Source organism: Carlito syrichta, unplaced genomic scaffold (genome assembly GCF_000164805.1).
Source record: "Carlito syrichta isolate Samal-C Ts95f unplaced genomic scaffold, Tarsius_syrichta-2.0.1 Scaffold288950, whole genome shotgun sequence".
In the NCBI taxonomy this organism is placed as follows: Eukaryota; Metazoa; Chordata; class Mammalia; order Primates; family Tarsiidae; genus Carlito; species Carlito syrichta.
The window spans coordinates 1-23737 of record NW_007233046.1 but is presented as its reverse complement, the minus strand read 5'-3'; the positions used below and the strand labels follow the sequence as shown (position 1 = coordinate 23737).

Below are 23737 nucleotides of genomic sequence, written 5' to 3'. Positions count from 1 at the left end.
CAAAGACTTACTTGCATATAGATACTTATAAGTACTTTTTAATGGAGATCGTTTTGTTTTTGCTAAGTCATTTTATTTGGCAGCATTAATTTTGTGTCTACAGTTTAATCTAAAACTTCTCTTTTTCAGTCTAACTGTGTTTAGTATAATATTTAAATATTCTTTTTCTTTTTCTTTTTCTTTTAAGATTTGGATTTCCAGGAGGTAGTCATGGTACCATGCCAAGTCAAGAACGCTTTCTTGTGCCTCCTCAGCAAATACAAGGATCTGGAGTTCCTCCACAGCTGAGAAGATCAATGTCTGTAGATATGCCCAGGCCTTTAAATAACTCACAAATGAGTAATCCAGTTGGACTTACTCAGCATTTTCCTCCACAGAGTCTACCAGTCCAGCAACACAACATACTGGGCCAAGCATTTATTGAATTGAGGCACAGGGCCCCTGATGGAAGGCCACGGCTGCCTTTTAGTGCTGCTCCTGGCAGCGTAGTAGAAGCGCCTTCTCATCCAAGACATGGCAACTTCATGCCCCGGCCGGACTTCCCCAGCTCTAGGCACACAGACCCAATAAGACGACCTCCCCAGGGTCTACCTAATCAGCTACCTGTGCATCCAAATTTGGAACAAGTGCCATCATCTCAGCAAGAGCAAGGACATCCTGTTCATTCATCTTCTGTGGTCATGAGGTCTCTCAGTCATCCGTTAGGTGGTGAATTTTCAGAGGCCTCTATGTCAACATCTACACCAGCTGAAACAACATCTGATAATATACAGATAACCAGCCAATCTTCTGATGGTCTAGAAGAAAAACTCGATTCTGATGACCCCTCTGTGAAAGAACTGGATGTTAAAGACCTTGAGGGCGTCGAAGTCAAAGACTTAGATGATGAAGATCTTGAAAATTTAAATTTAGATACAGAGGATGGCAAGGGAGATGAGTTAGATACCTTAGATAATTTGGAAGCTAATGATCCCAACCTAGATGACCTCTTAAGGTCAGGAGAGTTTGATATCATTGCATATACAGATCCAGAACTTGACCTAGGAGATAAGAAAAGTATGTTTAATGAGGAACTAGACCTTAATGTTCCAATTGATGATAAGTTAGATAATCAGTGTGTATCTGTTGAGCCCCCCAAAAAGGAACAAGACGACAAAACTGTGCTGCTCTCTGATAAACACTCTCCACAAAAAAAATCCACTGTTACCAGTGAGGTAAAAACAGAAGTGCTTTCTCCAAATTCTAAAGTGGAATCCAAATGTGAAATTGAACAATGTGATGAGAGTAAAGATAACACTGACACTCCCCACTCCCAGGCTTCTCCTCACCAAAATCTAGATGATGGAGAAAAGAATTCTTTGCAGCCTTCTGATGCAGATCTACTTGAGAAAGGAACTAATCAAGAAACTGCTGGCTCCAATGAAAGTGTCATTGAAGGATCCCCTCAGCTGCCTGCTCAAGATGTAACAAACTCTTGTGGCATAACTGGATCAACTCCAGTTCTCTCAAGTTTACTGGCTAATGAAAAGTCTGATAATTCAGATGTTAGACCATTGGGTTCTCCAACACCAACTCTGCCAGCCTCACCATCCAATCATGTGTCAAGTTTGCCTCCTTTAATAGCACCACCCGGCCATGTTTTGGATAATACCATGAATTCTAATGTAACAGTGGTCTCTAGGGTAAACCATGCTTTTTCTCAGAGTGTGCAGGTAAATCCAGGATTCATTCAGGGTCAGTCAACAGTTAACCACAATTTGGGGACAGCAAAACCTACAAATCAAACCATGCCTCTAACAAATCAGTCTGGTACCAATGGCATGTCTGGACCCCAACAGCTAATGATTCCTCAGACATTAGCCCAGCAGAATAGAGAGAGGCCCCTCCTTCTAGAGGAACAGCCTCTACTTCTACAGGATCTTTTGGATCAAGAGAGGCAAGAACAGCAGCAGCAAAGACAGATGCAAGCCATGATCCGTCAGCGGTCAGAACCGTTCTTCCCCAATATTGGTAGGAATTCCTTGAGTCTCAACTTCTGTTATTCTGGGCATTCGGGTGGCACGCTTTTTGCTTGTAAGATCTTATTATTAACATCACATTTGGAATAGAGCACTGAGTTTTTCTCTTCCTCCTTGAGCTTTAAAGTGAAAGCAATTAAATGTTTTAGATCCTTCCAGGTAAACTAAGAGATTCTGGATGCAGTGGCTCATGCCTGTAAACCCAGCACTTGGGAGGTCGAGGTGGGAGGATTGCTTGAGCCCAGGAGTTCAAGACCAGCCTAGGCAGCATAGCAAGACCTATTATCTACAAAAAATTTTTAAAAATTATCTGTATGTGGTGGTGCATGCCAGTAGTCTCAGCTGCCTGGGAGGCTGAGGTGGGAGAATTGCCTGAGCCCAGGAGGTCAAGGCTGTGGCGAGCCATGATTGTGCCAATGCACTCCAGGTTAAGTAACAAAGTGAGACCCTGACTCAAAAAAGAAAAATTCTAAATGGAGTTGCAGGCCTCATTCAATTCTATTATTTATGGTATTGTTTAATAGAAACTAGTCTTCTTTTTAATTCCTGCCTTCTAACAATTGTTGCCATGTATTTTCAGAATCATGGAAAGATAAATTTAAAGAAATTATGATAGAAATAAAGCTTTTTACTGTTCATTTGTGTACAACAAATGCTTGACAACTTTTTGCCATGGAAACCTCTTTAAATTGTTTCCAGTAGCTTACTAATTTTAAAAACAACAAAAGTAATGCAGTCAGAATGCCTCTAAAAATAAGAATTAGCAATCAAAGGGCACGTGTCTAAGGAATACTTTCCTCTGAACAATAAAATTGTTACTCTTTATAATATATTACCAATTTCATACTGCTCCCCTTTTTTCATTTATATGCACAGCAGTTTTTTTCTTCATAACTTCTTATTGAGGGTATAATCTCAGTGGATACATTCTTCTTTTAAGAGTGATAGCTAATATGATATAGTTTCTTAGTATTGGAAGTAGCTGCAGTTTTTATTTATGATGTTGCCTGACTAAAGAAGCCATTCTGGCTAGTGTTGCAGAAGCTTGTATGAAGGGGAATTTCATTGCTGTAAATTATTGCTGTAATCTCCTCAAATTTGACACACTTTTTGTTTTAATTCTTGCAGGACTAAAGTATTAGAGCATGGTTCAGTTAAGGATTACTGAGATGCTATTAAATCCAGGATAAGATTACCATCTCATAATTCCTTACCTAGTACAGAAATCTATAATGATTATTAAATAGTAAAGTGTAAGAATCTGTAAATTACCTAATGCTTGGGATATTTGCATTACTTTTACGTGTACTTTGAACCAAGTACAATGAAATAAGTAACTTTGAAATCTCTTTCTTCTTTAGATTTTGATGCAATTACAGATCCTATAATGAAAGCCAAAATGGTGGCCCTTAAGGGCATAAATAAAGTGATGGCACAAAACAATCTGGGCATGCCCCCAATGGTGATGAGCAGGTAGGTAGAGGTGCTTATTGTTCTTAGGGGCATGTAGACATCCAGGAAATCACTACTGCTTCCTAGAAAGAACATACAGAAATTCAAAAACCTACAGTCTAGACTCAAACAATAAATATTTAAATGGCTTTTGATGTCAGCTAGATATGACAGATCTAAAGTGCTATGCCATTGTAAGGAATTCATTTTTATTAGTTTCAGGGAGGGAAACATCATACAAAGATTTGGAAGATGGGCTTAATCAGGTAATTCAAAGTGTTTGAGTGTGTGCTCTTTTAATACCTTTAGAATTGTTAATGCTAAGATTTTTCAGTTAAGATACTAATAAAGGCAACTGTAAATTCAGCTCTAAATAAAATGTCCCAAAAGAGACAAAAGAGATTTTGAATCAGAAAAGAAAAAGTTATGAGGAATAGATAAGAGGACAATTGGAAGGTAGGAGTTGAAGAGCTTGTCTTTTCACTCTTAGTAGACAAAAATGGAAATTATGCATTAAAGAAGTCTACAAGTGTTGCTTGACTATCTGAATTTTTAAAATTATGCCCTCTAAGGGTATTAACCACAGGGCAGTGTTTCTTAAATTTTGATTATGGACCACCATCAGAAATATTAGGTAATTTTTTAAAAAATGCAAGTTCCTTTGCTTTACTGCACAGTACTAAATGAGCATATCTGGAAATGGTTGCCTGTATGTCTGTATTTTTAGCAAGCACCATGAATGATCTTATATATATTGCTCTTTGGGAACCTCTGTCAATAGAGTAAGAATAGAGCCTCTATTTAGCATAATTATCATGTTGAAAAACTTTTTCTATATAAAAAGGAATGCAGGTGATTATGGAAGTGAATATAATATTTGCATGAATTTAAGATGAACATATTTCAAAGAAATTTGACTCCTTAAGGTTTAGTTCTTTTCAGTTGTTGAGATTCTTTGAACATGGTTAAGAAGCATTTTTGAAGGACTGGGGATGGTGGCTTATGCCTGTAATTCCAGCACTTTCGTAGGCTGAGGTGAGAGGATTGCCTGAGCCCCACCGGTTTCAAGACCAGCCTGGGCAATTTGGCGAGACCTCATCTCTACAATAAATCAAAAAATTAGTTGGGTGTGGTGGTGTGTGCCTATAGTTCCAGCTACTTGGAAGGGTCACCTGAACCCAGGAGGTCAATGCTGCAGTGGCCATTAGTGTGCCACTGCACTCCAGCCTGGGCGACAGAGTTAAATTCCAATTCAATAAAAAGAAGCAGCATTTCTGAGATCAAAGTAGAGATAGTGGTTTCTAGTGATTTTCATTAGTGAGCAACACTTACTAACACTGTTCCTCTATCACAGGAGTTCCTAGTCTTTTCCTGTCTTGCATCTTTTTGGGAACTCTAGTGAAGTCTTTGAAATCATCAGAATGTATTATATGCAGAAAACCAAACATAGTACTATAAAGGAAATCAGTTATATTTGTAATATAGTTATTACAAAATAGTAAAATTTATGATACATGTGCTTTTTAGGGCATTAATAAATTTAGCAGTAAACCATTTTCTCAAAGTAATGATGAGCATAACTGACTTGTTAGAAATCTGCAGCACAATACTTGATAGAAAAATAATCTGTCTTCTATTGATGACAGTCATGGTAATGCTAATAATACTGTTATCTGCTGCTTGTATCCAAAATAGAAGGAAATGCTAAATTTTATTTAGCACTTAGTTTAAAATCTGTATCTCAGAATTGGAACTCTTTCATTCAGCATCTGATACAAAGAGCATCATATCATGCCAGCTAGATGTGTTAGTCATGTGTTAGGTATGTTTGCTATTCTACTGACAGCTTTGTAGAAGTGAAAGTGATGGTCCCTTCTTAGGGTAGTGTGATAGGTTCTATGAGGAAGATAGACCATGAGTGCTACTTGGATATTTGGTCTGGATCATTCCAGACCAGAGCTGTAGCAGGAGGAGGGAATCCTAGATGATTGAAAAACTTGAGTAAAAATGTAAAAACATATATTCTAGATTTAAATACTAATATGCAATAGCACTTAAATACTATTGGTACTGTTGGTACATAAATGCAATATTTGGATTTTATTTTGAAAATTGTATGTGTATCTTGATACATTAAGCATTTGGAGAATTGAGGAAATGTTTTGATAAAAGGTGTAATGCTTCTGTAATGTTTTCATAACTGTAATGATTGGGCTGATGCATCAGTTCATAGTGTGTTTCACTTGTCCATGGAATGCTAATGCTGCGTGATGGTTGACGGTCACAGTTCATCACATTTGCCAATTCTCGGGTTGACTGACACGGATCATCGGGGATTAAGGCATTTAAATGGTCTTCATCAAAGCCCGATGGTCTTCCTCAACGTGGAGAACACGCAGGCCAAAGTGGCCCTCTTTGAAATGACAGAACCACTTTCTTGCTGTGCTTTCCCCACGGCATTCTCCCCATACTCAGCACAAATATTTTGAGCCGCCTCCACTGCCTTTACTCCTCTGTTAAACTCAAACAGAATAATATATTGGAAGTGTTTGATTTTTTCACTTGACACTCCATCTTCTTTAGCCTAACTTTCTTCAAATCTGCAAAATACAAGGTGTATTCTTCCCAAGCACAACATTATCCCTCTAAATGACAAATGATAAACTCCCAACACTGCAGTGTTGCCATGCCAAAAACAAACACTATGAACTTGTGTAGCAACTTGATAGATTAAGTAACATTTCACTGAATAGTTTTAACCATGTAGATACATTGGTCAGTCATCAATTTTTTGGTTTGCTTTAATATAAAATACAGAAATATATGAAAATTTGTGAAACTTTTTAATTGAGGTATGTTGATAGTTTTAGAATATAAAATAGCTAAGTGGGCTATTTGTTTTTAATAAGGATTGGAACAAGAAAAACATTTCTTACAAGTTTATGTAGTAGAATTTAATCTTCACTTGTTTTTATTCTGAAGGCTTGAATTTTATTCTGAAGGCTTGAATTTGTTTTACGTTAAGGTATAGCAGAGGGTAAAACCTGGATTCAACCTAGCTGTCTTCTTATCACAGCCTCACTAGTCCTTGTGGGGAAGAGATTGCTATCTCTGAATCTTACTTACACCATTAAGTAACATGGGGGTGCTAACTGTACATTGCATAGAATTGCAATGAGGATTAAATTTGCTTGGTGCACAGAAGATAGAGCTTTAGTGTTTTGATGCGGAAGACACTGTTGCTACTTTTCTCTGTGAGAGAATATTATTAAGTGCTTAAAATGATTTTTAGTTAATATTATTAATTTCAAAGTGTTCATCATTTGATACTTGGTGCTCTGTTTTTACAGATTCCCCTTTATGGGCCAGCCGGTGGCTGGGACACAGAATAATGAAGGCCAGAATCTTGTACCACAGGTCATTCCTCAGGTAATGCTGCTTATAATTCATCACTCTAGAATGCACGTTTTGTGTGTTTCTCACCAAACTCCTTCCATATGATGAGGCTCCTTCTAGAAAGTAGTGGTAGTCTTAAAACACTGCCTACATATATTATTGGCACAACAAAAGAGAAGACAGATTAAGGCTAAAAAACAAGTGGTCGGGCTCGGTGGCTCAGCCTGTAATCCCAGCACTTTGGGAGGCCGAGGCGAGTGGATTACCTAAGCCCACGGGTTCGAGGCCAGCCCTGGCAACCTGGTGAAACCTTGTCTCTACAATAAATTAAAAAAAAAAATTAGCCGGGCATGGTAATGTGCTCCTGAAGTTATGGCTACTTGGAAGGCTGAGGCAGAAGGTTTGCCAGAGCCCAGCAGGTCGACCCTGGGGTGGCTGTGAGTGTGCTACTGCACTTCAGCCTGGGCGACAGAGTGAGACTTCAACTCAAAAATAACAAAAAATTGTCTGTAATTCTGAAAAGGACCTATATACGTAAGGGTAAAAAATACTTAAGGGAAACCAAATGCTTAGGGCTTTAGGCTTGTCATGTCCTTCATTTTAAAATTAATCCATTACATTTGAAATGTAAAACTGCTATAAATAGTGAAATATTCTAATTATTCTATTTAGATATGCTATATTCTTAATGTCAAGCAATGTCTTGGAAAGTAACACTACTCATTTCACACATAGTATTTTCTTCAGTGATTAAAATATATATCTATCTGTCTAGAAAAAAAGAGAAGCTACCTGCTACTGTATCTGTCCTTTGGGATTTTCATTTTTGCCCTATCAGTTACGTTTTTGATGTATTATGCCAATAATGACATCCTTCTCATTATTAAGAAGAAACAGATGCCATGTGATGTAATGATAAAAGCATAGCCTTTGTAACTGAGTTTAAAAAAATATTCCAATTCCACTGTGAATTTATTTTGTAGAGACAGGGTCTCACTATATTGCCCAAGCTGGCTTCAAACTCCTAGGTTCCGGGCTCGGTGACTCAGCCTGTAATCCCGTGCCTTGGGAGGCTGAGGTGAGTGGATTGCCTGAGCCCGCGGTTTCGAGACCCCCTGGGCAACTTGATGAGACCTCATCTCTACAATAAATCAAAAAGTCAGTCGGACATGGTAGCACACGCCTGTAGTTTCAGCTACTTGGAAGGCTGAGGCGGAAGGATCGCCGGAGCCCAGCAGGTCGAGGCTGCGGTGGCCGGGAGCAGCCACTGCACTCCAGTCTGGGCGACAGAGTGAGACTCCAACTCAAAAAAAAAACTCCTAGGTTCAATCAGTTCACCCACCTCAGCCTTCCAAGTAGCCGGAACTACAGGCATATGTAGAAAATAAGACTAATATTATAATTAGCATAGTTTTCTTTTGTTATCTGTGCATATCCAGAGACATTAGTTCTTGTTATAAGTAACCATGCTATGGAGTGGCATTTAATAAATCTGGAACCTGTGTTTATGTTTGATTACAGAAGAAACCAGGCAGACTTTATCAAAAAGTAGTATTTTATGTGGATCTCTAGCTTGATATTAACAATAAAAGATTTGCCCTGGTATTGTATTTCTGATGAATATTCCTTTACCTCAAGCATAATTGTTTTTCTACCAAAAGCTAGGCAATATAATAGTTCAGAGATAGTAATAAATTTTCAGAAATTAGGTTTTCACCACTAAATTATTCTAATTTTTATAAAAGTCAAAACTTTAAAGATATCTTAGGAAATTTAAGGTTTTTTTCTTCCATTTTTTTCTTTAAAATTTTTTTTTTCTTTTAACTGAAATATGGAATAAACATATTTGTAAATTTTACTTATTTTAGGATGGCAGTATAACACATCAGATTTCTAGGCCTAATCCTCCAAATTTTGGTCCAGGCTTTGTCAGTAAGTATAAATCTAATAAGTTATATGTTTTCTGGGGACTGCTTGTTTGCACTATATTTGTGTTGTTCTAAAAACTTGAAGCTAGTGTAGGTTTGTTATTTTAAGCCTAAGTGCCCTCATCTTGTATTAAACATCACTGCCCTATTAGGCATCTTTTCTTCAAGGCATGTATTTTCATTGCTTTTTTTTCACTGTGCATGAGGAACTATAGAGATAAATATTTTAATACAGAAAAGTCATCTTCCCCATTCTCTTCAGAATTGTTATTCCTGTTTTTGTATATAGATTGGGCACTTTACAATCTGTAGAATTAAACCACATTTGCTCTAAGGACTGTCTGCCTATGTAACAAGCACACTAAATGGGAAATACAAAGGGAATATGCTTAGAAATAAGTTGGGTTAGCAGCATGGTATGAAGGTCAAGTATTGCAAGATGCCCCTGAATCCTTTCTAGTTATCTTCAGGGGTCCCAAGGTGGTTCAGGATAGTATTTAAAGTTCTCCCCAAACTGAACCTTTCTGAAATCTTCAGACTGTTTAGCTAACTTTTTTTTCACCATTATTTTTCATTTTGCTCACCTCTGCTCTCCTGGTTCCAGAAACCAGAAAGGCTTTCCTTGCGGTAGGTCTCATTCTACCAGAAGCAGAACTTCTGAAATCTTCTGAAAAAGCCTGTTCTTGAAAAATGCCCTTCAAATTTAGTAGATTAGATTTCAAGTTCATACATGTACTGCAAACTTCTGGGTTTAGGAACAAACCCAAAGTCTGACCTTTTGAAATTCCCCCTGCATTAATTATGATTATAATTTGAATAAATATTTGCATTGAAAACAAGTAAATGACTATAACCAACTGGCTTTTTCTGGCTTTATTGTGCCCATTGGCTTTGGTTGGATTCTTAATGTATGACAATATTCTGTTATCATTGATGTTATTTTCAGCTAATGTCCTTCTTGGAATTGTATTTATTTACTTCTTTGTCTTGTAGTGAGTCAAAAAGGTATATTCAGAATTTCACTACATAAGATAACTTTTTTTTCCCCCTTGGCATCAGTGAAGTAAAGTGCCCTTACAGAATAAAGAAGGGAATATTGGTACAAGGTGAAGAGATATAACTATTTGGGGAGATTTAATGGTAGTCATAGAAGTAGAAAAAATTTTATTTGGTTAACTATTCCCTCCCCTTATTTTTAAAAGTATAAATTACAAAATTGATAAACGTTGCCAATGTTTTCAATTTATGGATTTCCTTTTTATAAAGCATAGACTTTAAATTGGTCCTTCCTAAAACATTCTGCATTCCCCCATCTCAGTTTAGGATATTTTTCTACTGTTAAGAAGTAGGGAAGAACTTACAAACTAAGGAAAATTAGTATGGGAAGTGATTTCCTAATTTGTGCACTAGACCTTAATGGGATATGTCTTACTTTGTCTCTTCAAAATATATAAAAATGAATGAATAAAATGCACATATACCTTAATATGAAGTTTGGCTTGTAGCATAGAAAATTTGTTAGTTTGGTAGATAAAAGTTTTCTACTTGTCAAAGATTGGATTTGTATTATTTAGTGTTAAGTTAACCATTGTCTTAAGAATATGCAATCTCTAGCTTTCTCAAATGTTTTTTTAAAATCTGCTGTCTTGTAGTTATATAATAGTCTAATATTTAGTATTGTGTTGTCAGATTTTCTATTAACTGGTCATGATGAAACTGTACTTTCTTATAAAATGGATTTATGTAACTTTTATAATATATACCCATCAGAAAATTAACACATATGAATTTTTAATTTTTTCCACAGATGATTCACAGCGAAAGCAGTATGAAGAATGGCTTCAGGAGACCCAACAACTTCTTCAGATGCAGCAGAAATATCTTGAAGAACAAATTGGTGCACACAGAAAATCTAAGAAGGCCCTGTCAGCTAAACAACGCACTGCCAAGAAAGCTGGGCGTGAATTTCCAGAAGAAGATGCAGAACAACTCAAGCATGTTACTGAACAGCAAAGTATGGTTCAGAAACAGCTAGAACAGGTAACAGATAAGTTTGCAAAATAGAAACCATCAACAGTTTTTAATGAGTAGAGTGGTGTGTCGTTTATTAATGATACAGGATTTGATTAGTGTTAAGAGGCATACAAAAGTGCATTGTGAAAAATACGACAGCTCATACTGGGCATGGTGGCTCACGCCTGTAATCCCAGCACTTTGGGAGTTGGAAGCGAGAGGATTGCCTGAGCCCATGGGTTTGAGACCAGCCTGAACAATATGGCAAGACCTCATCTCCACAATAAATCAAAAAATTAGGCGGATATGGTGGCATACAGCTATTGTTCCAGCTACTTGGAAAGCTGAGAGGGAAGGATCACCTGAGCCCAGCAGTGGCTGCGAAGTGTGCCACTGCACTCCAGCCTGAGTGACAAAGTGAGACTCCAACTCAAAACAAACACACAAACAAAAAACCAAATAATGACAGCTCTGAGACTTCTTAATAACTGAAGAAGAGCCACTTATGTACCTAAACCTGAATTGTACCTCACATCTTTAAAACAAAACGGAAGTAACTACCGCAATCCTCTCCTTAGAGTGATGGTCACAGAGCACATACTTAATAAGTATCACTGTGGAGATTGAATCTCATAATTCTGACTTATAAGAACTATTTTCATGTCTTTTTCTCTTCAAAGTTTGTAAAGTTGAATTAATAAAATGCACATGTATCTTAATATGTAGCTTTTGGGTTAGAGAATTTGTTCAGTAGATAAAAGATATTGGTATAGTTGGATATGTTATTTTTTTTCTGCACCAAGAAATTACTGTGCAAAGACATGTGCCTGCAACATTTGAGAGTCTTTAGACCAAGTTCATGGGGACGGTCTGAGTTTAGGGGTGAGCAAGAATCAGGGGCCCAGCAAGTATTTATTCACTTGAAGTTGACCTTACTATTATTTCCTAATGTTTTGGTTTTAGAATACATTGGTATACCTTATTTAAAGGACTCATTCCAGAAAAATTGAATCATTTTGCTGTTAACCTTGTTATAAACCAGATTTTTCTCAAAATGTTCAAACCATATAGTAATTATGCTGAAAAGGTAACATTTTCAGCATTTTATTTAAAATAAAACTAATGTTCAAAATGGGTTCAGAGCCCACTCCTAGGTATATCAACCCAAGTGAATTAAAAACTTAGGCTCAACTGTGCAATGACCATTTGTAATTCTGAATTGTACCCCACATCTTTAAAATAAAATAAATAATGAAAACTTAGGTTCATACAGAAACCTATACATGGATGTTTACATCTCTTCTACTCATAGTCACTAAAAACTAGAATAGTGAATGGTTAAATAAAGTGTGGTACATCCATACAGAGAAATACTACATAGCAGCAAAAACAAATGACCTGTTGAATACACACAGCAACTGCAACTTGAATCTCAAGAGCACTGTGCTGAGTAAAAGAAGCCAACCCCAAAAGGTTATTTATTTAACATTCTTGAAATGACAAAATTATAAAGATGAATACTAGGTCAGTGTTGGCCAAGCATTAGGGAATAGGGAGGGGTCGGCTGATTACAAAGAGGTGGCCTGAGCAAGTTTTCTGTGTGAATGGCGCTCTTTTCTATTTTGCTTGTGATGAGGGCTATACTAATCTCTACAAGTGTGAAAGTTCACAGAATTGTATGCCAAAAAGTAAACTTTGGCCTTAGTTGTTAATCTAAATTTTTTTTTAGATTAGAAAAGAAAGTTTATTTAGAAAGTAGATCAGAGAAAAAGGGTGGCTCCTACTCTCCAAGATTGGAGAGGGGCCAGACACTTAAGGACTGTTTGGCCAATTTTAATTTTTAAAATAAAATTAAAAAGAAATCCAAATGTTAATATTAGGGAATGTGAGTTTGGAGTAGATTGGCTCAATAAAAATTTGAGGCCACAGTGGTTTATGGTTGTAATCCCAGCATTTTGGTAGGCTGAAGCGAGAATATTGCTTAAACCCTGGAATTTGAGACCAGCCTGGACAACATTGAGACCTCATCTCTACAGAAAATCAAAAACATAGCCAGGCTTTGTGGCATGCATTTGTAGTCCCAGCTACTCTGGAAGCTGAGGTAGAAGGATCACCTAAGCTCTGGAGGTCATAGCTGTAGTAAGCCATGATCATACCATTGCACTACATCCTGGGCAACAGAGTGAGACCCTGCCTCAAAAAAATAATTTTGTTTTGAGCGCTTTCTTTAGTGAACCCTCTAGGAAGCACCTCCACATAAACATTGTTTTATTTTATCTTATCTACAATTTTCTGAAGGGGAGTTAGTATTATCATCATTCTACATTTAAGAAACTGGTGAGTCCTTGTAGAGGTTAGGTGGCATGTTTGCTCTGAGCTAACTATCGATTAGGGATCTGGACTCAAATGTCACAGCTACCACAATAATGTACCAACAATAAAGTGATGACAGTATAATTGCTATTGTTTAAAACGAGGGCTATTCCAGAGTGAGAGGTTTCTTTTCTCTTTAAATTTACTCTCTAGGTCACATTTATGGCAGGTAAATATCTCTGCAATATTATTTCTTATAAAGTATTGTTTAGCACTTTTATTGACCTTCTGGTATATTCATACAAGGGCAAATACTGTTGAAGGTACTTTATGTACATTCTTACTACTTCACCAATTTAATGGTAATTTCTTAGTTCTAACTAGTAAGCTGACCAGGAAAAATAAGAAAATAAAATAGGCATTACACAGCTACAGAAGGAGAGTTCAAGCACCATTATTTGCAGAAAATATGTTAGTCTATCTGAGAAACCTCCTAAAATTAAAGTTGATAAATGGTCAGGCGGGTGTGGTGGCTCAAGCCTGTAATCCCAGCAATTTGGGAGACTGAGACGAGAGGATTGTCTGAGCTCAGAGGTTCGAGACCAGCCTGGGCAACTTGGTGAGACCTCATCTCTACGGTAAATCAAAAAATAAGCTGGTCATGGTAGCACATGCCTGTAGTTCCAGCTACTTGGAAGGCTGAGGCGAAAGGATCACCTGAGGCCAGGAGGTTGAGGCTGTGGTGGCTATGAGCATGCCACTGCACTCCAGCATGGGCAAGAGTGAGACTCAGACTCAAAAAAAAGAAAAGTTGACAGTTAAGGCTTTTCAATCCAATTTTTGGTGATTTTTTTTTTTTGCTATTGCCGGAGCAAAATACTTTTGCCTCTGTAAAGTCCAGCTGCTTTCTGTATAACACTCACCAAAGTCAACAGTTAGTGTTTTAGTTTGATACTTATGCTATGTGTAAATCAGTACTTACGTATTTTTTTAATTCCAGATTCGTAAACAACAGAAAGAGCATGCTGAGTTAATTGAAGATTATCGGATCAAACAGCAGCAACAGCAACAGCAATGTGCAATGGCCCCACCTGCCATGATGCCTGGTGTTCAGGCCCAGCCACCCCTAGTTCCAGGTGCCACTCCACCCACCATGAGCCAGCCTACCTTTCCCATGGTGCCACAGCAGCTTCAGCACCAGCAACACACAGCAGTCATTTCTGGCCACACCAGCCCTGCTAGAATGCCCAGCTTACCTGGATGGCAATCCACTAGTGCTCCTACTCACCTCCCCCTCAATCCTAGGATGCAGCCCCCAATTGCCCAGTTACCAATAAAAACTTGCACACCAGCACCAGGGGCAGTGTCAAATGCAAATCCACAGAGTGGACCACCACCTCGGGTAGAATTTGATGACAACAACCCCTTTAGTGAAAGTTTTCAAGAACGGGAACGTAAGGAACGTTTACGAGAACAGCAAGAGAGACAGCGAATTCAACTCATGCAAGAAGTAGACAGACAGAGAGCTTTGCAGCAGAGGATGGAAATGGAGCAGCATGGCCTGGTAGGCTCAGAGATTAGTAGGACGTCTGTATCCCAGATTCCCTTCTACAGTGCTGACCTACCTTGTGATTTTATGCAGCCGCCAAGACCCCTGCAGCAGTCTCCACAACACCAACAGCAGATGGGGCAGGTTTTACAGCATCAGAATATGCAACAAGGATCTGTTAATTCGGCCTCCACCCAGACTTTAGTGCAAACCAATGAGCGGAGGCAGGTAGGACCTCCCCCCTTTGTTCCTGATTCCCCATCGATTCCTGTTGGAAGTCCAAATTTCCACTCTGTTAAGCAGGGACATGCCAGCTTCCAGCAGTCCCCAGTGAGGCCTCCCTTTACACCTGCTTTACCAGCAGCACCTTCAGCAGCTAATAGCAGTCTGCCATGTGGCCAGGACCCTGCTGTACCCCATGGACAGAATTATCCAGGATCAACCCAGTCTCTCATTCAGTTGTACTCTGATATAATCCCAGAAGAAAAAGGGAAAAAGAAAAGAACAAGAAAAAAGAAAAAAGATGATGACACAGAGTCCAAGGCGCCATCAACTCCCCATTCAGATATAACTGCTCCACCAACTCCAAGCATCTCAGAAACTACCTCTACTCCTGCAGTTAGCACACCTAGCGAGCTTCCTCAACAAGCAGAGCAAGAGTCAGTGGAGCCGGTGGGCCCGTCGACTCCCAATATGGCGGCAGGTCAGCTGGGTGCAGAATTGGAGAGCAAACTGCCCAGTAGTGATTTTTCACAAGGAACTCCAAATCAACACTCTTATGCAAATTCCGAGGTGGAGAAGCTCTCCATGGAAACCCCTGCCAAAACCGAAGACATAAAACTAGAAAAGACTGAGACAGAGTTGAGCCCAGGCCAAGAGGAAGCTAGATTGGAGGAACAAACTGGTAGTAAGGTAGAAGAAAATGTAGTATCCTGTCCTGTCTCCTCAGCACAGAGTCCTCCACATTCTGTCGTGGCCCCTGCTGCTAAAGGAGATTCAGGGAATGAACTTCTGAAACACTTGTTGAAAAATAAAAAGTCATCTTCCCTTTTAAATCAAAAACCTGAAGGCAGTTTTTGTTCAGAAGACAACTGTACAAAGGATAATAAGCTAGTTGAGAAGCAGAACCCAGCTGAAGGATTGGTAAGTGTGAATCATGAAAACCACAACTTACTTTTTTCTTTTGTTTTAAATTATACTTATAGCAGATTAGTACCAATAACTATATTAATTTCAATACTCTCTTGCAGCCTTTTTACTCTAAAGGATCATTTTTCATTTTGTTATTTCCACCTCAGTTGAACCCATGTTTTTACTTACATTTATAAACTATATTAAGTAATAACTTGCTATTTTTTGAAAAAGCAGAGGAATGTATTGCATTTTGTACATAACATGATGTGTAACAGCTGGTTGTTGCCACACTGCATTGATCCAGCTAAAACAATGGAAATCAGTGTCTATGTACCTTTGTTGTAAATAAGTGCATAATTTTCATTAACCTCTTTAAAATATAGAAGATAGCTCATGCATCCCTGTTACTATCCTTGGGGACTCTTAGGGATAATCCATATTGGGAATCTGTTGTATTACAATGTTATATTAATACTCAATGTTATACAAATGTAATCTTACATGTAGATTTTTTTTTATATTCATAGTTTTCCATGTATCAATTATTATGTTTTAAGTTATTAACATTGGATTTGCTTTTTTTTTTCTCACTTGTATGGAGAGCTTAATTGTAAATATGACTTTACGAGAATTCTTCCCCCTCACTTCCATTAACTTAAGATATTTCCAAAACTGGGATTTCTGGATCATGGAATTTGTCTGCTTGGTAGCTCTTGCCAGAGGTACAAGGCATTACCATTGCATTCACAAAACTTTCCATAGAGTGCTTCTCAAATTGGATTCTATCATTTTCATATTTTAATTGAATAAGAGTGGAGAGTGGTATATATCTAGTGTCTAAATTTGTGATTTTAAGATGCTTAAAGAGCTCATCTTTTGCAAATGTTGACTTACTCTTTGTTTTTTTCTTATTTGTCTTTGTCCATTCCATAGGCATTGAGTGTTGACTGATAGTTTCATGCAATTTTTGTAAATTTAGTGATTATGCTTTTTCAGTCATATTTGTCACTGGCAAATATACCCAGCTGTTCAGCCCAATCTCCAGCCACTTTCTCCAAGGCATCTTATGCCCCAAGGAATACTGAATAACTTACAGTCTTTCTGTTTTCACTCTTCCATATATGCCATATGCAGCTATTTTTGCCTGCTCTGCTCTCCCTTCTTTTATATGTGTGGCCGATATATTTTTATCATTTAAAACTGAGTTACGGAATCATCTTTCTTTCCAGAAACCTTTCTCGACTCAGCCAATCTCAAATATGTGCTGAAACCCATGTACTCACATAGCCATTTCTGTGGTACCATTTAACATTATTTAAGTAGCCTCCTTGAAGAGCATACACTGGCATTTGTAGAATCTTTATGTTAAAATTTGTGCTGTATAAAAATGTTTAATGGCATGGGGAACAACCACATGTCAAGTATAAGAAGCAGCCACCACAAAATGAAAAATACAACGTATGATCATGTGTGAAGGCGTAGAAAAAAGATTGAAAAAAGAGTACATGAAGCTGGGCTCGGTGGCTCAGCCTGTAATCCCATGCCTTTGGGAGGCTGAGGTGAGTGGATTGCCTGAGCCTGCGGGTTCGAGACCCACCTGGGTGGCGAGACCTCATCTCTACAATAAATCAAAAAATCAGCCGGGCATGGTAGCGCGAACCTGTAGTTCCAGCTACGTGGAAGGCTGAGGTGGAAGGATCATCTGAGCCCAGTAGGTCGAGGCTGCAGTGGCTGGGAGCAGCCACTACACTCCAGTCTGGGCAACAGAGTGAGACTCCAACTCAAAAAAAAAAAAAGAGTACATGAAAATGTTAACTATTTTATCTCGGGCGAATTTTTAATCTTTTGTGCTTTTCTATAATTATTTTTTGAATTGTAGTCCTATCTGCTTTTTAAGATCATTGTGCGGATTAGAGATAATGTCTCTAAAGCACTCAGAGTGCTTGACCCATTCGTACTAATACCCATACATACTTATTGCTCAATTGCATCATTAGTGTCTTATATATAAGCCAATTAAGAAATTCTTAGGCCCTTGCCACTCAAAGTGCAGTCCTTGGGGAATCAGCAGCATCCACATCACCTGGGAACTTCCGAGGAAATGCAGAATCTCTTGTCCCACCCCAGCCTCCTTCCCAGAAGGTGAGGATTAACAGGATCCCCAGGTGATTTATACACATAGGAGGGTGGAGAAGCACTACCCTGGGCCCTGGTTCTCAAAACCTTGTATGAGAATCATCTGGAAGACTTGTTAAAACACAGATTGCTGGGCTGTGGCCCCAGAGTTTCTAATTCTGTAGATCTGGGTGGGACCAGATAATCTGCATTTCTAGCCAGTCCTAGATGATGCCTCTGCTCTAGAGACTACCTTTTGAGGACCACAGACTAGCCCACTTTTCCTTCATGAGCTAAGAATGAGTTTCACATTTTTAAACCGCTGAAAAATATCTAAAGAAGAGTAATATTTTGTGACACATGAAAATTATACAAAATTCAAATTTGCTTATGAATTTTAAAACTTTTATTGGAATGCAGTCAAGCTCATTTGTTTACGAATTGTTTATGGCTGCTTCTGCAGTACTAGGGTACAGTTGAATAAATATGACGGGCTGTATGACCTTAAAAGGCTTACAAAATGGCCTAAAACTTTTACCATCTGGCTAAAATGTTGCTATCCATGCTCTAAGCCATTTAGAATATAACTGGAATCTATAATTTTATAAACCCTGGAAGATTCAATGAAGAATTCATTACAGTAAGTTACGCAGCTATAATTGTCTGTAGCAAAGTATTTCTATTAAGTTTAGAAATAATGGAGCCTAAAAATATTCCTGTATTTTAAGGTATTGATAGCACTACCCTTAAAAAAAACCTTTTCAGAGCTTGACTTACTCTGTTATCTCTGTTCTCTCCCATTGACTTTAAGTGTGTAGCTATTCTTTTCCCCTCAAGTGTGTGATTGCAAACTAATGTGAAGGAGAGTGTTTCGTTTTATTGCTGTTTGGGACTAGCTGTTCTCGCCTAAGATGCATAGGCTAGAAAGCTTTCCCGGAGTCTGTGAACTGTTCCAGTAGTTCTTAAGGAGAACCCAAAGTAACTCACCATTACCACTCTGCAGATGCTGCTACAGCCATCTGACTAAGAGCGTTCCCTCCTCCTCCAGGGTCATTGAGCCAGGAATAAGGGGTTGCTGGCCCCAGCTGGTCAGCATGAGGGGCAATGCTTCCTCAGAAGAGGATGTGGCCTTTCCTCAAGCTTTGCCGCTCACTTCTGTGCTTGAGAGTAATGTTTGAAGAAAAGGATGATATTTTCAGAAAACAGCATTGGACACCACTGTCTACCCTCCCTCCTTAACTTTTAGTGCTCATGTTAGGAAGATTGAGTCCTAGGATGGCACTGGAGTAGCATGAACTAAAAATCAAACACATGTGAACCGTTTACTCATTTCTTAACCTTTCCAATTACATTAGCAAACTTTGGGGGCACAAATGCAAAGTGGTTTTGGATGCGGCAACAACCAGTTGCCAAAAACAGATGGAGGAAGTGAAATCAAGAAACAGCGAAGCAAACGGGCTCAGAGGACTGGTGAGAAAGCAGCTCCTCGCTCAAAGAAAAGAAAAAAGGACGAAGAAGAGAAACAAGCTATGTACTCTAACTCTGACACGTTTACCCACTTGAAACAGGTGAGTCATTTGTAGCTGCCCCTTTACAAATTCAGGGATGCGCGAGACCACTTTTTCAACTCTGTTCTACTGAAATTTTTTCTTTATTGTGATAATTTCCTAATTAAAATAGAGCATTACAGGGATCAAAGACTTCTGGACAAGGAACCTAAAAGACTGTTTGCAAGCACAGTTGTGCTATATTCTTTTGGCTCTAGAAATTTACAATAATATAGTTGGTTGGTAGATGATAGGTCATGATTTCCCTGTGTTCAAAGGTGTAGCTTCAGCGCCAAGAAAAAAATCTGTCCTCATTGCTTGTAACTCTGGCTTCAAAAAAAATGCATTTCGGACTCTCTATCAGTGCTATTGGTGGCACCTAGTTCCAATTTATGCTGAGTAAAGAGTGTTTTACTTGTTAGAGGCCTGGCAGCATCCCTTCAGGACAGATAGGAACAAAGTTTAAGTATATCTCAAAGATTCTGTCGCCTCACTTATTGCAGCATTTTGGTACTTGAACATCTTAAGCCTCATTTTTCTCAAGCCTTATTTGACTCAGTTGCTTCAGGTCTTAGAAAGTTGAGAAACACTCAGTTTTGTTTATCCATGTACATCACTCTTAAATGTGTTTTTTAATAGCAGCTCTCTCTGCTCCCTCTAATGGAACCAATCATTGGAGTGAACTTTGCGCACTTTCTTCCTTATGGCAGTGGCCAATTTAATAGTGGGAATCGACTTCTAGGAACTTTTGGCAGTGCTACCCTTGAAGGGGTTTCGGACTACTATTCTCAGTTGATCTACAAGGTATGTTTTTTTGCCAGGATGTTAACTTGCTTCATCTTTGGAGAACATGTCAGAATTGGTAGAACATGTTGTGTTTTTATATCTAGCATACTTATATCTATGTAATCTTCCAAGTTTCATTGAAACTTAAATTCAGCTCTAAATTATTAAAATTTTGTCTGATGAAATGTTCCTAACATAAACGTCTGAAATTTTTTATAGAGAAGAATATAAACTGTGAGACATATCCATTATGTATTTTCATGGTAGAAGAAATACTCATTTCTTTTTCATCTTTATTAACTTAAAATGAATCCAAATTCATTTTAAAAGGTGGGGATAAAAAAAAAGAAACCATGGGATAGGGTTTTACTTTGAAAATGAAATTTAATAATTTTTAAATGAATTGTATCTAGTAATTTGGGTACTAATTGCAACTGTGCACTCACTAATTTCCAGACTATTAGAGTAGTATCAAGCCGGGCTCAGTGGCTCAGCCTGTAATCCCGCACCTTTGGGAGGCTGAGGTGAGTGGATTGCCTGAGCCTGCGGGTTTGAGGCCCGCCTGGGCAGCAAGACCTCATCTCTACAATAAATTTAAAAAAAAAAAAAATCAGCCGGGCGTGGTAGCGCATGCCTGTAATTCTGGCTACTTGTAAGACTGAGGCAGAAGGATTGCCAGAGCCCAGCAGGTTGAGGCTGCGGTGGCCAGGAGCGGCTACTGCACTCCAGTCTGGGTGACAGAGTGAGACTTCAACTAAAAAAAAATAAAAAAATAAAAATAAAGTAGTATCAAACCAAATCAAGTTTACCTTTTGGTATTTTTCTAACAAAGTTCTATGATGGTATCATAAGACATCTTCAGTTTACATCTGACACTTGAAAAGGTCAGTTTTGCAAAAATACTTGAGAGTATCATAAGTTTATTTATTGATTAAATTTTAAAGCTATCCTTGGCCTAGTACAGTGACTCATGCCTGTTATCCCAGCACCTTGGGAGGCAAAGCAGGAGGATCACTTAAGCTCAGGAATTCAAGACCATCCTAGTCTAGAGAGAAAGACCTTGTCTCTATAAAAAAGCAAAAAATTAGTTAGGTGTGGTGTTGCAGCATGTAGTCCCAGCTGCTCAGGAGACTGAGGCAGGATTGTCTGAGCCCAGGAGGGCGAGGCTGTGGTAAGCGGTGGTCATGCCACTGTACTCTAGCCTGCGCGACAGAGACCTCAAGTTAAAAAAGTTGGCCGGATGCAGTGGTTCATGCCTGTGATCCCAGCACTCTGGGAGGCCGAGGTGAAAGGATTGCCTGAGCCCACGGGTACAAGACCAGCCTGGGCAACTTGGTGAGACCCCATCTCTACAATAAATCAAAAAATTAGCCAGATGTGGTGGCGTGTGCCTGTAGTTCCAGCTACTTGGAAGGCTGAGGCGAAAGGATCACCTGAGCCCAGCAGGTTGAGGTTGCAGTGGCCAGGAGCGTGCCACTGCCCTCCAGACACCTACTGAAAAAAAAAAAAGTTGTCTTTTACTGGCTACAACCGTGAAACTTGAAGAGATGCATAAAATAGAATAAGGCATAAAGGAAATTTGCTTCTTAATTTCAGAGTTAAGTAGTCAGGCTGGGTAAAGTAAGCAAATTGGCATGAAACCACGAATATTTCTTCTACTAAAATGCCTCCTGGCCAAACGTGTGCAGAGGCAAGAAAATTGCCTGAGCCCACAGGTTCAAGACCAACCTGGGCAACATGGCGAGACCTTGTCTCTACAATAAATCAAAAAATTAGCTGGGCTTGGTGGCACATGCTTGTCATCCTAGCACTTGGGAGGTAGAGACGAGAGGATGAACTGAGTCCAGGGGTTTGAGACCAGCCTGGGCAACATGGCAAGACCTTGTCTCTACAATAAATAAAAATTAGCCGGGTGTGATGGCACATGCTACTTAGAAGTCCAGCAGGTTTAGGCTGCGGTGGCTGTGCCACTGCCCTCCGACCTGGATGACAGAGTAAGACTCAAAAAAGGAAACGAATGAAGAAAAAGGCCTCCTGGCCTTGTATGTATTATTTTTCTTCTTGGTGTGCTTTTGGGAATAAAGATGCATTTTGGTTTCATTTCTGTAGCTTGCTTTCATGTGCTAAAAATTCAAAGAACTAAGTTTTAGTGAGGTCTTGGATATTTGTTCAGTAGCATATAATTTAAAATTTTTTGGTCTCCTGCAGCAGAATAATTTAAGTAATCCTCCAACACCCCCTGCCTCTCTTCCTCCTACACCACCTCCTATGGCTTGTCAGAAGATGGCAAATGGTTTCGCAACAACTGAAGAACTTGCTGGAAAAGCCGGAGTGTTAGTGAGCCATGAAGGTATTGATAATAGCCTCCAAATTTTACTTCTTTGAGGGGTGTGCCTTTGCCAGCTATATATTGTGAAATGGCAGTAGTATCATAAAGTTCTATCCATTTATCAGTTTTGACTAAATGCATTTATGGTTTTGTGTTTTTGCTTTTTCAGTTACCAAAACTCTGGGACCCAAACCATTTCAGCTTCCGTTCAGACCCCAGGATGACTTGTTGGTCAGAGCTCTTGCTCAAGGCCCCAAGACCGTTGATGTTCCAGCCTCACTCCCAACACCACCTCATAACAATCAAGAAGAATTAAGGTAGAGGCTCCCTTTTTCTCAAGTAATTTTTAATTACTTTTTAAAAAATGTATGTATTTAACCTAATGTATTTTAGAATAGCATGTAAAAACACGGGAGGAGTAAAAGTTGGTGAATAATCTTCAGAATGTGAAGTTTATTAAGACGTTGGTACTATTAAACATAATTGGTTTGCATTTTTAAAGTCTTACATGATACAGGTAGTTCAGCAAACAGTAATAACTGAGTAGACATTAAGACAACAGAAAATCTCCATACAAAGAATTTTAAAAATCATTGTCCTTTAAAAGTTGTAAATGTGATTTATTGGGTTTACTGATGTTTGTAGATGTCTAAAATGAGAGAGCAACAGTTGCGAACACCAGAGAGTGCTATCATAGAAGCGAGTTTAAGGGCTATTCTGCCTGGAGTTTTTTAGCCCCAAGATTCTGATTGGGGAGAATGAGGTCCCCTTAGTAGACAATCACTAGCCAACTTGCTAGATCCTTGGGGTTCTTACATACTGCATCTCTTCCTTGGAAAATCTGCTTAATTACCCTCTATTTGATGGGTTACTTATTTAGTTCAGGTTCCTTGTTTTATAATGAGAAAACTATTGACCACAAAAGGAGAACAGGACGAGATTCAGGACCTAGGTCTCCTTTCTCCTGTACCTCACTACTAGAAATGCCCAAATTTGTTAATAGGGAACAGCATTCCCTATCAGTAACTGTGTGAGGCAACTTCCTAGGGTGTGTATTTGGTGACCAAGGGCAGGTATTTGTCCAGCCCTGGATTTCTCAGGACTGTCTGGAAGCCTTTGTTGGGTCTCCTTCTGGAGGACAGCATATCGGTGTGAGG

General features: G+C 38.8%; 1 protein-coding gene across 2 annotated transcripts in view; it reads left to right on the top strand.

The window, feature by feature from the left end:
• The window catches only part of KMT2C (lysine methyltransferase 2C), a 187702-nt gene extending 164782 nt beyond the window's left edge, over positions 1 to 22920 (top strand). Inside the window, exons 37-46 of one of the 2 annotated variants that reach the window (XM_021710431.1) lie at positions 188 to 2010; positions 3380 to 3491; positions 6821 to 6899; positions 8735 to 8798; positions 10602 to 10834; positions 14121 to 15812; positions 19274 to 19486; positions 20105 to 20269; positions 22460 to 22601; positions 22750 to 22920. In XM_021710431.1, coding sequence (XP_021566106.1) covers positions 188 to 2010; positions 3380 to 3491; positions 6821 to 6899; positions 8735 to 8798; positions 10602 to 10834; positions 14121 to 15812; positions 19274 to 19486; positions 20105 to 20269; positions 22460 to 22601; positions 22750 to 22901 — 4675 coding nt within the window. In that variant the 3' untranslated portion in view covers positions 22902 to 22920. The remainder of the gene's footprint in view (positions 1 to 187; positions 2011 to 3379; positions 3492 to 6820; positions 6900 to 8734; positions 8799 to 10601; positions 10835 to 14120; positions 15813 to 19273; positions 19487 to 20104; positions 20270 to 22459; positions 22602 to 22749) is intronic. The other variant, XM_021710432.1, reaches the window with a different exon arrangement.
• Positions 22921 to 23737: the final 817 nt, after the last annotated feature.